Here is a 15684-nt window from a genome sequence, read left to right as displayed (position 1 = left end):
CATTTCAAACACAGAGATGACTAATTTTCACAACTATATTTATACCAAGTCCAGAGTGACACATACCCCAGTAAATATAATCAACCTGATTATCAGGGAAAGGAAGCTTACCAAGCTTTCCTCAGGGATGCTCACACTCAAGTGAACTCCTGTTTAACTAGATTTAAGGGAAGATGTCTTTTTTTTTTTTGGTCTTTTTGAGACAGTGTCTCCTGTAACCCACTATGTAGATCAGGCTGGCCTTGAACTCACAGAGATCCGCCTGCCTCTCGATCCCCAGTGCCAGGATTAAAGGCTTGCTGCCACCAAGCCCACCTTAAGGCAAGATGTCTTAAGGAGTTAACCAGCATAGGCAATGGTAAAATGCTATGTCTAGAGATTAGTGAGACCTTCAGGATGCAGGCAGCATTAAATAATCTTGCATTAACTAACCTAGGTTGATTAATGCACACCTTCTTTTTTTTTTTTTTTGTCATTTTCAGACAGGGTATCCCTGTAGTCCCAGCTGACCTGAACTCACTATGTAGACCAGGCTGGCCTTGAATGCACAACTGATCCACCTGCCTCTGCCTCCAAGTACTGGGATTAAAGGTGCAGACCACCACGCCCTGCTACACACCTACTTCTTACATAAACATATGCACCCAAAACAGGTGTGCTCTTTGGATAATCTCCTACCTGAGATTCTTGAATCTGGGTCAGCTTTTTCTTTTCTTGTTCTTCTTCTTGCTTTTTCTTCTTTTCTTTCTTTTCTTTCTTTTTGGCTGTTTTTAGTTTTTTCTTAATTTCAAACCTGGTTAAAAGATAATTGTTTGGTTCTTAAAAAAAAATAATACATATGTAAAGACTGATCTCTACTAGATAGGAGATAGGAGATAAGAAATAAGTAGGGAAAAAAAAAACATTTTGAGACATGAGATTCTGTTAAAAATAATTTTCTGTTTGTTTCCAGAAAAATACTTCAATGTACCTTAAGTATATTAAAAACACTGAATGTGGGCTGGAAATGGCAGCACACACCTTTGATCCCAGCACAGAGGAAGCAGAGGCTGGGGGGAAGATCTAGGCTACACTGGTCTACATAATGAGTTGCAGGCCAGCTGTGGCTACAGGGAGACCCTGTCTCAAAAAGATAAAAAAAAACTTAAGTAAATAAAATTCAATGTGGGCTAGAGAGATGGCTCAGCAATTGAGAGCACTGGCTGCTCTTGCAGAGGACCCAGGTTTGGTTCCCAGTACTCACATGGCAGCTAATTCCAGTTCCAGGGGATATGATGCACATAAATAATGATGCAAAACACTCATAAAAATACACATAAAAATAAATATCTAGAGAATGTTGAATACAATAACAAAAGTATTCAAAAGCATTAAGTTGGAATGGACTTAAAGAAAAAATATTCAATATCAAGAGTTCAAGGTTAACCTCAGCATGAGTTTGAGACCAGCCTAGGATACAGGAGACCCTGCCTCAAAAAAGAAAATACATATGTATCACACCAAAACTTATGCAGCGGAATACAACCAAATGAACTGAGACTAGGGACTTAAATATCTGTATATCAATGTTTACAGTAGTATTATTCATACTAGCAAAAAAGTAGAAACCTTAACACCAATAATAGATGAATCCATAAGCAAAACTTTGTATATATTTATAACAGAATGTTATTTTATTCAGCTTTAAAAAGGAATGAAGGACCACTAAATTCTAGATGGTTAATTTGAAAAACATGCTAAGTGAAACCAAGAACAGTAGCATCATAACATTATCCTACCAGGAAGTGGGTGCTGAGGTAGAAGGCATGTTTAAGCATCGGGGTACCAGCCAACTGGGACAATACAGCAAGACTGTTTTTAAAAGAACCAGAGGTAGGGAGGAAAGTTGGGTGAAATCTTATGGGTTGTTATACTGCATGTCTTCCTAGCTAAACAAACTACAGAACTTGATGTTTCTGTGTGTAGCTAGACCTCTAAATTGTTATCGCCTGAACATTCTTCTTGCTAAAAATGTCACTAAATGCCAACTGCCTTGCTTATGTAAGAGGAAATTTTTTTTTAAAGGCTCAGGGGTAGAGCACTTGCCTAGTATGAGAGAGAGTCCCTGGGTTTGATCCCCAGCTTCTCCACCCCCCTAAAAAGATCAATCTCAAATATGAAATTTGTGACAAATCACTCATTACTCTTGATATTGTGATACTGGCCTTATAAAGCAACAACCTTCTGTGCATTCCAGTTTAGATATACAAATTATAAAGTAACCCTTGTGACTTCCTCAGTAATTTTTATCTGACAGAAATCAAATCATGTATTCATTTATTTAAAATTTTTTAAAGATTTACCTTATTTATTTATATATATGTGTCTATGCATGTGCATGCAGTTGCTTGAAGAGGGAGTAAGAGGGTATAGGATCCCCTGGAGCTGGAGTTATAGGTAGTTATGAGCTGCCCAATGTCAGTGTTGGGAACCAAACTTGGGTCCTCTGCATGAGTACCAATTGCTCTTAACCACTGAGCTACCTCTCCAACCTAAAAAAATTTTAAATGACATTTTATTTTGTGTGTGTATGCATGTTTATGTTTACGTGTGTGTGAATGCATGCATATGATGGCATATGTGTAGAGGCCTGAGGAAAACTTGTAGGAGTTGGTTTTCTCCTTCTACCACCTGGGTTCTGGGGACTGAACTCATGTTGTCAGGCTTAATAGCAGCTGCCTTTACCTGATGAACCACCCGTCATGCTCAGTTAATTTTTTAGATTTTTGAGACTAGGTCTCACACTGTAGCTTAGGCTGGCCTGGAAATTATCTCCATCCTCCTGCTTTAGTCTCCCAAGTACATGAGCCACCATGCCCAGCAATGAACTGACCTTTATCAAGCTAAAAACAATCTCTTAATTCCTTCAAGAACATGCTTCTAGTACCTCTGTTACAAAAATAAGAGGAAGCAAGGCTGGAGAGAAAGCTCAGTCAGAAAAATGCCAGCCACACAAGCACAAACATGAGTTTGGATCCCCACCACTCACATAAAAGATAGGTGTGGTGGTGACAGGAGGATACTTGGGGCTCACTGGATAGTCTATCTAGTCAATCAGTGAGCTTCAAGCTCAGTGAGAGACACTGTCTCAAAAAATAAAGTGGAACAGAGGAAGGCATCTGACACTGACACCACAAACAAAAAAAGGTGTACTATACACATAACAAAAATAAATACCAAAACAACAGAAGAGTGGACAATGTTGCCACAATACAGTTTATGGAATCAGATGTTCCAATTTAGTTCTATCACCAGCTAAATAACCTGGACAAGCATCTTTCTTTCATTCAACAATTATTTAGTATATATCTAAGTGCTTGTCAGCCACTGTTCTAAGCATCAGGAATAGAAAGAACACTGAGCAAGACAAATAAGACTCCCATGCAGTGTTTTAAAATTTTACTTAATGTCTTTAAGCTGAAGCTGCCGCCTCTCTAACCACAGTCAACTTCATAGGGCTGTGGTGGCGCACGCCTGTAGTCCCAGCACTTGGGAGGCAGAGGCAGGCCGATCTCTGTGAGTTAAAGGCCAGACTGGTCTACATAGTGAGTTCCAGGTCAGCTGGAGCTACAGGGAGATCTTTTCTCAAAAAGACCAAAAAAAAAAAAAAAAAGAAAAAAAAAAAGATACCTTATCTCAAAATAAAAGCAGAAGAGGGGCAGAGGATATGGCTCAGTAATGGAAAGCTTGTTTAGCATGCTTGAGGCCCTAGGTTCAATCACCAGAACTGCAAATCAACAATAAAACCCTCATGAATAATGCACATTAATACATTACTAAAGCTGATGATACCAAGGAAGCAATATATATGATCCTAAGTACATTATTTAGTTCTCATGATGTTAATAATCACATTTTCAACGACTAGTTCATATAAACAGATTTTTCTCAACTTACAGGGGCTAGAGAGATAGCTCAGCAGTTAAGAACACTGGCTGTTCTTGCAGAAGACCCTGGTTCAAATCCCAGCACACACATGGCAGTTAACAACTGTCTGTTAACTCCAGCCCCCAAGGGATCCAACAGCCTCTTCTGACCTCCAGGGGGCAATGCACAACACAGGTGCACTTACCTACATGCAGGCAATACACACATACACATAAAATAAAAATAAATAAAATTTAAAAAAAAAAGAACACTGGCTGTTCTTGCAGAAGTCCCGGGTTCAAATCCCAGCACCCACATGGCAGCTAACAACTGTCTGTAACTCCAGTTCCAGGGGATCCAACGACCTCATCTGTCCTCCAAGGGCACTGTACAACATACATGCATGCAGGCAATACACACTTACACATAAAATAAAAATAAATAAAAAAAGAAAAGAAAAAAAATTTCAATCCACTGCAAGATGAAAGTATCATTAGCTGAAAATGTATTTACTATACCTAACCGACCAAACGTTATAACAGCCTGATTTGGCATGCTCAAAATCTTAAATTATTTTAGTTTGTCAAAATCATCTCAATACATCAATATCTCATGTAATTTGTTGAAAACTTATACTGAATGGGAAAAATAGAATATTTATATGGGTATAGTTTCACACCACTGTTAAATTGAAAAAAATCTGGGGTCAAACTGCTGGGACTCTGTACAGAAAGGGAAGTACAGGAGTCATGATATAAACTGAAACAGCAGTGTAGTGATGACCTTACCTTCTTTTCAACACCTCTCTCTTCTCTATGCGGTTGAACAGTTCTTGCTCTCGCTCCTTCTCAGTCATCTGTTCCAGTCGGGCCCTGTCTTCCTCATCTCCCATGAGATCCTCTCCATAGCCATCATGGAACTCTTCGTCTTCTGATGAAGAGTCTGAATCTGAACTAGAAGAGGAGCTGTTGCTGTCAGAATCTGACACTTCACCTGCAACAAAGACCCAACACAAGATCACACTACGCTATAGTGACCCCCATGTGACAATTGCTTCCCCTTAACTCAGCCAGGTCAAAGGGCACAAGGACATTTCAACTCCCTTGGAATGATTCCTTGATCTGCCTTTGGTAAATGCAAGCACTGATTAGGAAAAATTTAGGCTAGATGAAGGAACCACTGTGTTCTTTTCTTTATTGAGACAGGGTCACACATGAGCCTATGCTGACCTCAAACTCATGAGCCTCCTGCCTGAGTTCTGGGTTGGGTTTATGGGCAGGTGTCATCACACCCAGTTCTCAACAAAATGTTGTTATTTTAAAAAAAAAAGAAAAAAAAAATCACAGGCCTATAGGGCAAAAGCAACAACAAAACCAAAAAGAGAGCATACATTATTAATTAAATTAAATCATCAGTTAAACCAGAATTTGTTTGATTTACTTTGCACTAGCATTCATGGGCACAGGTTTAAAACCAAGGTAAGCCAATTTTCTTTTTTTTTCCCCAAGAAAATGTAAAAGTGTATCATTCTAGTCCTGGGTCAAGTTCAGTCATTAAACTAGTGTTAACAACAAATTTCTGAATTATCTTAAAGAAACAATAGTTTCTATGGAATTTTTAAAAAATCTGTTTCAGCCGGGCGTGGTAGCACATGCCTTTAATCCCAGCAGTCAGAAGGCAGAGGCAGGTGGATCTCTGAGTTCAAGGCCAGCCTGGTCTACATAGTGATTTCCAGGACAGCTGGAATTACAGGGAGACCCTGTCTCAAAAAGACCAAAAAAAATCTGTTTCAAAGCTTTCCCTTCTCGGTCAGACCATGGACTATCCAGAAAAAGGAAGAGAAGACACTCAAGACTAAGAGAAGGTTAATGCAGGGGGTTCACGGGTTCTGAGGTTGGACTTCAGCAGCCTCACCAAACCTTTTGTAATGCAGACCCGTGGCCACTGCAAAAACTAAAGACCACTGCTCTACTGGGAAAGGCTGAGATGGAATGTGGGTTCCTTTCTTTCCCTCTGCATGTCCAACCTGACTGGAATGGCAGCTCTTACTCCCTTCCCAGGGCTAGATGCTGGTCTCACCTTCCTCAGGGGCTGAACTCTCAGCTGAACTGTCTTTGTCTGAACTGCCTGAGGAGGCAGTTTTGTTGGCTTGTTTCTTCATTGTTCCTTTCTTCTCTATTTTTCTGGCTTTTCCTTTCTTCTTATTTTTATTGCTCCCAAATGTCCACTATAAGGAAAAAAGAAAAAGGAAAACTAAAATAGGACTAGGTATTTCACCAACAAAACAGCTGAAAGATTCTACAGTTTAAAGAGTCTCTACCTAGGCCTGGTGACACACGCCTATAATCTCAGCATTCCTGAAGGGGAGGCAGGAGGATTGTGAATTTTTGAAATCAGCATGGGCTGCAGTGAGATTGTCTAAATAAACAAACATAAAAAAGAATACAACTTTGCATATTTTCTGTGACCGAGATGATAGTAACAGCTAAAGGCTGTTGAGTGCACAGAGGATAAGTATCAGGATGGGGAAAGAAGGTGGTACCCAGGAGAAATACTTAAAATTTGAGGACCAATCTCATTTATTTAATCCAGGAAAAAAACTCAAAAGATTCCAATAATCAGATTTAAAAAAATATATTTTATTTATTTTTATTTTATGTGTATGCGTGTATTGCCTGCATGTAGGTAAGTGCACTTGTATCATGCAATGCCTGCGGAGGACAGAAGAGGCTGCAGGGATTATAGGCATGGGTCTGACTTGAATTTCTACGTGAAATGAAAATAGCATTTAAGAATAATAGGCTTGGGCTGGATAGATGGCTCTGTGGTTAAGAACACTGTTCTTACAGAAGACTCGGGTTCGAATCCCAGCACCCACATGGCAGCTAACAACTGTCCGTAACTCCAGTTCCAGGGGCTCCAACAGTGGATTCTGACCTCCAAGGGCATTGTACCACTTGGGTACACTTACCTACATGCAGGCAATATACACATACACATAAAATAAAAATAATAAATAAAATTAAAAAAAAAAAAAGAATAACAGGCTTGGGGAAAACAATGCTGAACTGGGGTCAAAAGAACTGGAATACAGCCAAGTCTTTAACCTGAAATGTTTCCTTATCTGTAAAGTACAAGTAACACATTGACTTGACCGCTTACTATGGGTAAGATGGGACTATCAGAGGACAAAATAAGTTCAGAGCTCATTATAAACCATGTTCTAGCTGGGGATGTAGCTTAGTTGGTAGAGTGCTTGCCCAGCATGCAGGAAATCCTGGGTTCTAGCCCCAGCAGCTCATAAAACAGGGAGGCAGGGACAAAAAAAAAGAAAAAAAAAAAAAACAAAAAAAAACAGCCAGGTGTGGTGGCACATGCCTTTAATCCCAGCACTTGGGAGGCAGAAGCAGGCAGATCTTTGTGAGTTCCAGGACAGCTGGGGCTACAAGGAGACCCTGTCTCAAAAAGACAAAAAAAAAAAAAAAAACAAGAGGCAGGAAGTTAAAGTTCAAGCTCATTTTTGGTTATATAGTGAGTTTGAGGCCAGCCTGGGATACACAAGACCCTTTCTCAGAAACAAAACAAAACAAAATCCCTTACTCTATATAAATGCAACACACTATTTTATGCAGGAAAAAGAAAAAAAAACTTCCAATGAGCCTGCTTTTCTCTCTCCCTCCCTTCGGCTGTCCCCTCTTCCTGTGCTGAAGTCAAAGCAATTGCCAGAAGCAGTCTATATTCAGTGTTATAGATCCTGACAGTAGTGAAAACAAAGGTGTTTGGGATAGCATAGTTCCTGAAGTCAGATTATTTTTCCCCCCTTAAGATGAAAAAGTTAAAGAATAAATGCAAGTTTGGGGCTGGAGAGATGGCTAAGCGTCTGAGAGTGCTGACTGCTCTTGCAGAGGACCCAGGTTTGATTCCCAGCTCCCACATGGCAGCTACGAACTGTACTTAACTCCAGTTCCAGGGGAAATCCAATACCCTCTTCTGATCTCTGTGGCACTGCACAACATGGGTGCACTTACACACATGCAGGCAATACACTAGTACACATAAAATAAAAATAAATTAGGAGCTAGAAAGATGGCAGTTAAGAACAAACTGCTCTTGCAGAGGACCAGGGTTCAATTCCCAGCACCCACATGGAGGCTACCAATTCCAGAGGAATCCAAAACCCTCTTCTGACCTCCACGGCATTGCATGACACGGGTGCGCTCACATACATGCAGGCAATACACTCATACACACACACACAAAAATTAAAATTGGCCAGGCATGGTGACACATGCCTTTAATCCCAGCACTCGGGAGGCAGAGGCAGGCAGATCTCTGTGAGTTCAAGGCCAGCCTGGTCTACATAGTGAGTTCCAGGCCAGCTGAGGCTACAGGGAGAACCTGACTCAAAAAGACCAAAAATAATAATAATAATAATAATAAAATAAAATAAAATAAAATAATAAATAAATGCAAGTTAGTGTCAGTACAAAATGGAAGGTGGGATGGCTCAGCAGACAAAGATGTTTGCTGCCAACCCTGACAACCTGAGTTTGATCCCCTGAACATGCATAGTGGAAAGACGTTGTCCTGTGACCTCCACATAAGTACCGTGGCACATACGTACACAAAATAAATTATAAATTTCTAAAAAGAAGATGAAGAGCCAGGCATGGTGGTGTACACCTTTAGTCCCAGCACTTGGGAGGCAGAGGCAGGTGGATCTCTGTGAGTTCAAGGCCAGCCTAGTCTACATAGTGAGTTCCAAGACAGCTGGGGCTACTGGGAGACCCTGTCTCAAAAAGAACATGAAGAATAGCTTAATTTTCTCTTCCTTCTACTGCATAATTAATCAGTGTATAAAAGGATACTATTACTTTATAATCCAGTAATTACATAATTTAACTAGACAGCATAAAGAATCCTTGCACTTAATCAGAAAAATTTATGAAATGAAAGAATACAGAGAAATGTAAAATATAATCAATACTGTATTATTCTGTTTAGTAGTTACTATAAACAAATTTGAATGGTGATTATTATTCCAAATTTTTGTGAGGAGATTCAAATAGTATCTAGATAAATGAGGTGTTACTATATGATTTCCTATATAGCCAAGAACCAATAAGTACATAAAAATAAGGCCTATGGGGCTAGAGAGATGGCTCAGTGGTTAAGAGCACTTGCAGCTCTTGGAGTGGACCTGGGTTTGGTTCTCATCATCCACAAACTAACAATCACTTGCAACTCCAGTTACAGGGGATCCGACACCCTCTTCTGGCCTCCCGGGCATTGTATGACATGGATGCACTTAACATACATGAAGGTATAACACTCATACATAAAATTTAAATTTTTTAAAAATTATTTTTTAGTAAGTTCAAGTACTAAAGCAGGGCATTCCAACCTTAATCCTATCAGTCTCTTGTCCTGACCCCAGAGCAGATCAGACACAGGAAAATGGCAGGAGAGCAGAACATCAAGAGCAGAAAACAAGAACCACTTCTCACCTATAGCGAGAGAGCAGAAGCAGCTCTTCCCTAGATACCCAATCCACTATTGGGGATGTCTAATTTTCTGGGATGCTTTGAAAAGCCCACAACCACACTCTCAGGTATGTCCTCTCTTTCTTTCTCAGTGCCTCACTTGCTCTAGACCCTCATGCTTAAGCCTTTAAAATACCTTTATTAGAAGCTACAGAGATGGCTCAGAGGTTAAGAGCACTGGATACTCTTGCAAGAGAACCTGGGTTCAGTTCCCAGCACCCACATGGCAGCTAACAACCATTTGCAAGTCCAGTTCCAGGGGCTGCAATGCTCTTTTCAGACTTTCATGGGCATTGCATGAAATGGGTGTACTTATATAAAATAAAATACCCTTATCAAACCCTACTTCTTTTTTTTTTTTTGGTCTTTTTGAGACAGGGACTCCCTGTAGCCCCAGCTGTCCTGGAACTCACTATGTAGACCAGGCTGGCCTTGAACTCACAGAGAGATCTGCCTGCCTCTGCCTCCCAAGTGCTGGGATTAAAGATGTGCACCACCACGCTCGGCTTCTACTTCATTTTTTAAAAAATTATAAAAAGCTGTGGGGCTGAAGAGATGGCTCAGCAGTTAAAAACACTGGTTGTTCTTGCAGAAAACCTGGGTTCAAATCCCAGCACCCACATGGCAGCTAACAACTGTCCGTAACTCCAGTTCCAGGGGATCCAATGGCCTCTTCTTCCTCCAAGGGCACTGCACAACACAGATGCAATTACCTACATGCAGGCAATACATGCATACACATAAAACAAAAATAATAAATAAAAATATTTTTTAAAAAAAGTATAAAAAGCTGTAAAAGGCAATACTAGTCCATACTTTGGAAAGCATTATTTCCTAGTCCAAGAACTGCCACTGACGATATGGCTTTAATCAGTCAAAATACTGTTATCAAAATACTACATGTAACATCTATCCAAAAGAAAAACCAAAGTTCCCCTCAGCAATCTGGACTGTAGTTTCAGGCAGGCCATAGCTCCCTTGCAGCCAGCCCACTCGATAAACTATTCTTCTAAAAAACTTTTTGTTCAAATACAGTATTTATTTATTTAGTTAGTTGGTTAGTTAGTCTTTTTGAGACAGGGTCTCCCTGTAGCCCCAGCTGCCCTGGCACTTACTATGTAAACCAGGCTGGCCTTGGATTCACAGAGATCTGCCTGCCTCTGCCTCCCAAGTGCTGGGATCAAATATAGTTCTATATTTTAAACTAGAGAGTTTAGGTTCAGTACTGGGATAACTCATCTATATGGAGTATCTTGTTCTAAAGGCATTATGAACTGGGTGTGGTGGTGGCTCATGCCTTTAGTCCCAGCACTTGGGAGGCAGAGGCAGCCAGGTCTCTGTGAGTTCAAGACCAGCCTGGCCTACATAGTGAGTTCCAGGCTAACAGGGACTACAGGGAGACCATCTCAAAAAGACAAAAAAAATGGTGGTTGTGTACCCATGTTGTGCAATGCCCACAGGGGCTCCAAGGGGATATCAGATCCCCTGGAACTGGAGTTACAGATGGTTGTTAGCCACCATGTGGGTGCTGGGAATCAAACCTGGGTCCTCTGGAAGAACAGTCAGTGCTCTTTAGCACTGAGCCATCTCTCCGGCCCCGATGTATTTTCAAAATGTTCTACCCTTTTGTCTCTCTATGCAGCCCAATCTGGCTTTGAACTCACAACCCTCATGACGTAGCCACCTGAATGCTGGCTCTATTTAACTTTTTCTATTAATAAATGCATTAAAGATAGCCAGAAATTACAGAGCATGAGTAGTGGAACAGCTCATAAGTCCAAATGGAAAGCCTGAAGAGTCAGATGGGGAGACAAAGGGAACACAGAAGCTTGGGGGGGGGTGCATAAAAAAGTGCAACAAAGAAATAGTGAGAGGAGATGAGTCTGAACCCAGGTCCTCTGTAAAAGCAGTCAGTGTTCTTAACCACTGAGCCATCTCTCCACCCCCTATTATTTTCATTTTTTATGTATATGAGTATATTGCCTGCATGTATGTAAGTGCGCCTATGTTGTACAATGTCCACAGAGGTCAGAAGATAGCATTGGATTCCCTGGAACTGGAGTTACAGAGGTTGTTAGTTGCCATGTGGTTACTGGGAATCAAACCCAGATTCTCTGCAAGAACAGCCAGTGTTCTTAACTGCTAAGCCATCTCTCCAGCCCCACAATGTTTTTCCTTATAACAAACAAACTACTCGCTAACTTTTCCTCCCAAGACGGGATCTCAGGTAGCCAGACTGGCCTTGAACTTCTGATCCTGTTGCCCCCACCTCTCAAGTACTGGGATTACAGGTTTGCACACCCATGTTCTTGGGGCCAGTGAGATGGCTCAGTAGGTAAGAGGGCTTACTGCAAGTCTGATGACCTAAATTTGATTCCTAGGACCCACATGGTAGGCGAGAATTGACTACCACAAGTTGTGCTGGCACATACATCTCATGCAAATACACATACACACATACAAAATAAACATAAAACACACCCACACCAAACAAATGCAAAATTAACTGCTTTTGGCCAATTTCCTGTCCTACAAAATCGAAGGGGACTAAACAATTTCTTTAAAAGTATATTCATGTTGGTAACTCCAGTCCCAGGGAATCCGACAGTCTCTTCTGACCTCCATGGGCACTGCACACACGGGTGCACTTACCTACATGCAGGCAATACACGCATACACATAAAATAAAAATAATAATAAAAAAATTTTAAAGGTATATTCATGGCCCACTGATGACAAAACAGGCATGATGGCTCATACTTATAATTCCAGCACTTGGAAGGTGGAAGGAGGATTGCTGCACATATCAAGACGTTGCCTCAAACAAACAACAGAAAACATTAAAAGACAAAAACAATAAAGAAGCTCATTTAGAAAACTCCAGTGTAGCTTCTGCACAGGCCGCACCATCTGACTGACAATGGCGCTTCAACAACTCAATCTTTTAAAAGAGGCTGATTTATAAGTAATAAAAAATGTAAATTCAAAGCAGATATGATAGCACACTCTATTTCATAGTTTTTCCCCTACATACAGATGTGTGGATATTCAATATGATAGAAGGGGGAAAGAGTACTTCAGATTTCATATTTCAAGGATCCCCCAAGGAGTCGCCTATCCAACCTAAACTATATACAGCAGCTATAACTCTGGATCACAGTAATACCACTGAGTTCTCCAGTGGCAAATTAGAATGAAAAATAAAATTTATGTAACCTTCTTAATTGTTCAAAATAATAAAATATTTACTCTAATTCTGAAATGTTCGGTGCTAAGTAACAGCAGCCTGGGCCAAAGGGAGAGATAGTCTTTCAGAATGGTCCAGAGGTTGCTATTCCCCAGGGTGTAATAAGCTTGAGGGCCTGGGTGCAGCAGCAGGAGCTAAGAACCTTGGAGCAGAGGCTGGAGAGATGGCTCAGCGGTTAAGAGCACAGACTGCTCTTGCAGAGGACCCAAGTTTGAATCTCAGCACCCACATGGCAGCTAACAACTGTCCTTAACTTCAGTTCCTGGGGATCCCATGCCCTTTCCTGACCTCCGAGGGCATTGAATGGCACGGGTGCACTGCTCTGCTTCTAGCACCCTTGTAACTCACAACCCCCTGTAACTCTGGCTCCAGGGAATCTGATGCCCTCTTCTAGCTTTCTTGGACATCCATATTCACATGCACAAACCCCCACACATACATACACATAATTAAAAATAAAATAAATCTTGCCGGGCATGGTGTTGCACACCTGTAATCCCAGCATGTGGGAGGCAGAGGCAGGAGGATCTCTGTGAGTTCAAGGCCAGCCTGGTCTACATAGTGAGTTCCAGGACAGCTGGAGCTACAGGGAGACTGTCTCAAAAAGACCAAAAAAAAAAAAAAAAAAAATTTTTTTAAAAATAACAAAAGAGGGGCTGGAGAGATGGCTCAGTGATTAAGAACACTGTTCTGGCAGAAGACCTGGGTTCGAATTCCAGCACCCACATGGCAGCTAACAACTGTCTGTAACTCCAGTTCCAGGGGATCCAATGACATCTTCTGTCCTCTGTGGGCACTGCACAACATGGGTTCACTTACCTACATGCAGGCAATACACTCAAACACATAAAATAAAAAAAATAATAAAATATTTAAAACAACAACAACAAAAAATCCTGTAGAGGAAACATCACTCAAAATTTCTTTCTGTAGTAGTCAGGTATAGCCTGACAACTGAGCTTTTTCCTCCCTGAAGTACATAAACAGCTGAGTAGCAGAATAAGGTGAGAACATTTTTTTTTTTAAAGACAGGATCTAGATATATAGCCCCAGTTGGCCTCAAACTCAAGATCCTCCTGTTTCAGTCTTCTCAATGGTGTGATTATAGGCATGGCTCAACATGCCTGGCTAAGGTAAAGAATTTTTTTTAAAAACCTTTTTGAGACAGGGTCTCCCTGTAGTCCCAGCTGGCCTGGAACTCACTATGTAGACCAGGCTGGCCTTGAACTCACAGGGATCTGCCTGCCTCTGCCTCCAGAGTGCTGGGATTAAAGGCATGCGCCACCATGCCTGGCTAAGGTAAAGAATTCTTATGTATTTGGGAAGAATAATCTCTCAAGATTTTTTAAGACACTGGGTCTACTCTAACACAGGTTTTGGGCTCATTAATGCTGTGGAGCTGACACTCTCTACCCTTCTAATAGAAGCAGTCAGAAAGGATGAAGGAAGGGGTCAAGTGTGGTCTAATCTAGCCAGGAGTCTCAGAAGTTTAAAGCCAACCTCAGTTACACAGCTACTTAGAAGCCAGCCTGGGCTTGTAAGATCCCATCTCAAGAAAAAAAAAAGACGAAAGAAAAGCCAAGCATAGTATCTTATATAGTACCAGGTATTTGGAAAACTGAGGCAGGAGGATTACTTGAGCCTACAAAGAAAGTGATACTTTTAGTATCACTTAGGACTCTGATCCAACAATAGGAATGTACACAATGCCAGCTTCAAGAAAGGCTACTGTTAATATCCTAAGGACAAAAGACCACAAACACAAAACAGTGTAGTCCACATACAACTGAAATTCAAACTTCATAGACTATAGAAGACGAAGAAGTTACAGCACTTAATGTCTGAACGTGAAAAGTGAAAGATTCTAAAAATACTGGGAGAAAGAATTACTTCAAGAATTTTTTGTATTGTCAGCCAAGCACAGTGGCTCACACCTATAACTAGAATCTCAGCACTTGGGAGGCTAAAACAGGAGGATTGTGTTGAGTTTGAGGCCAGCCTGGGCTATATAGTGAGCTCCTGGCCAGTCAGACACACAGAAGTGAGATGCTACCTCAAAACAAACAAACAAATAATAACGAAGATCTTCCTGTATTATCTATGCACTTAAAAACCAGAAAACTAAATGAAAAATCAAATTAGTTGATTTTATAATAAATTAAGCAATTTTATTGAGGCAAATTATAGTTCTTCCATTGGAACAAGAACATTCACTACTTGCTGTGGAAAGCAACTTTAGGTCTATTAAATTATTTAAGACTAAGAGAGTATTACTACAGTCCATCAGAGTACAAGTATTCCCAATTTACATATGCTGGGGGCTGATAAATACTGTTTGAATGTTAAACTTCATTTTATTACATAAACATTTTAAAATTTACTATTCAAAGTATTTTGCTAGACTTTAGGGTGAGAGACTGAACAGAAAGGCAGTATCAATCTGTCTCTAGGAAGTTACTATGGGGAAAAGCTCTTGAAATCAAATGAGAACATTTACCCCTATCTTCCATCCAGGTTCTCAGTCTTTCAGGGCTTTGCTTTTGTTGTTGGGCTTGATTTAGACAATGAAGAGCTGGGGATTTTCCTCCTTTGAAGTTAATGCTATCATTGTGAGGGATGTTAAATCAATCTTCCCAAAGAAAGCTTTGTGTCTCACTAAAGTATTACCCAGTAAAATAAATGTGGCATTTAAATTTTTTTCTTAACGTCAGGTGTGGTGGTGCACGCCTTTAATCCCAGCACTCGAGAGGCAGAGGCAGGTAGATCTCTGTGAGTTCAAGGCCAGCCTGGTCTACATAGTGAGTTCCAGGCCAGCTGGGGCTACAGGGAGACCCTGTCTCAAAAAGACCAAAAAATAAAGCAATAAATAAATAAAGCAAATAAATAAATAAATAAATTTTTTAAGACCGGGTCTTGCTGTGTAACTTTAAGCTAGCTTTGAACTCTTGATCCTCCTGTTTCAGCTTCCTGAGTGTTGCGGTAACAAGG

General features: G+C 40.7%; 1 protein-coding gene across 1 annotated transcript in view; it reads right to left on the bottom strand.

Annotated features, from left to right (window-relative positions):
- Rtf1 (RTF1 homolog, Paf1/RNA polymerase II complex component) overlaps positions 1–15684 on the bottom strand; it is a 58458-nt gene that overhangs the window by 29394 nt on the left and 13380 nt on the right. Inside the window, exons 3-5 of the mRNA XM_008846796.3 lie at positions 5986–6133; positions 4695–4899; positions 679–793 (exon numbers count right to left, since the gene is read on the bottom strand). Coding sequence (XP_008845018.1) covers positions 679–793; positions 4695–4899; positions 5986–6133 — 468 coding nt within the window. The remainder of the gene's footprint in view (positions 1–678; positions 794–4694; positions 4900–5985; positions 6134–15684) is intronic.

This window comes from Nannospalax galili, unplaced genomic scaffold, assembly GCF_000622305.1.
Source record: "Nannospalax galili isolate Female #2095 unplaced genomic scaffold, S.galili_v1.0 scaffold342, whole genome shotgun sequence".
NCBI classification, from domain to species: Eukaryota; Metazoa; Chordata; class Mammalia; order Rodentia; family Spalacidae; genus Nannospalax; species Nannospalax galili.
This window is presented reverse-complemented; position numbering and strand designations above follow the sequence as displayed.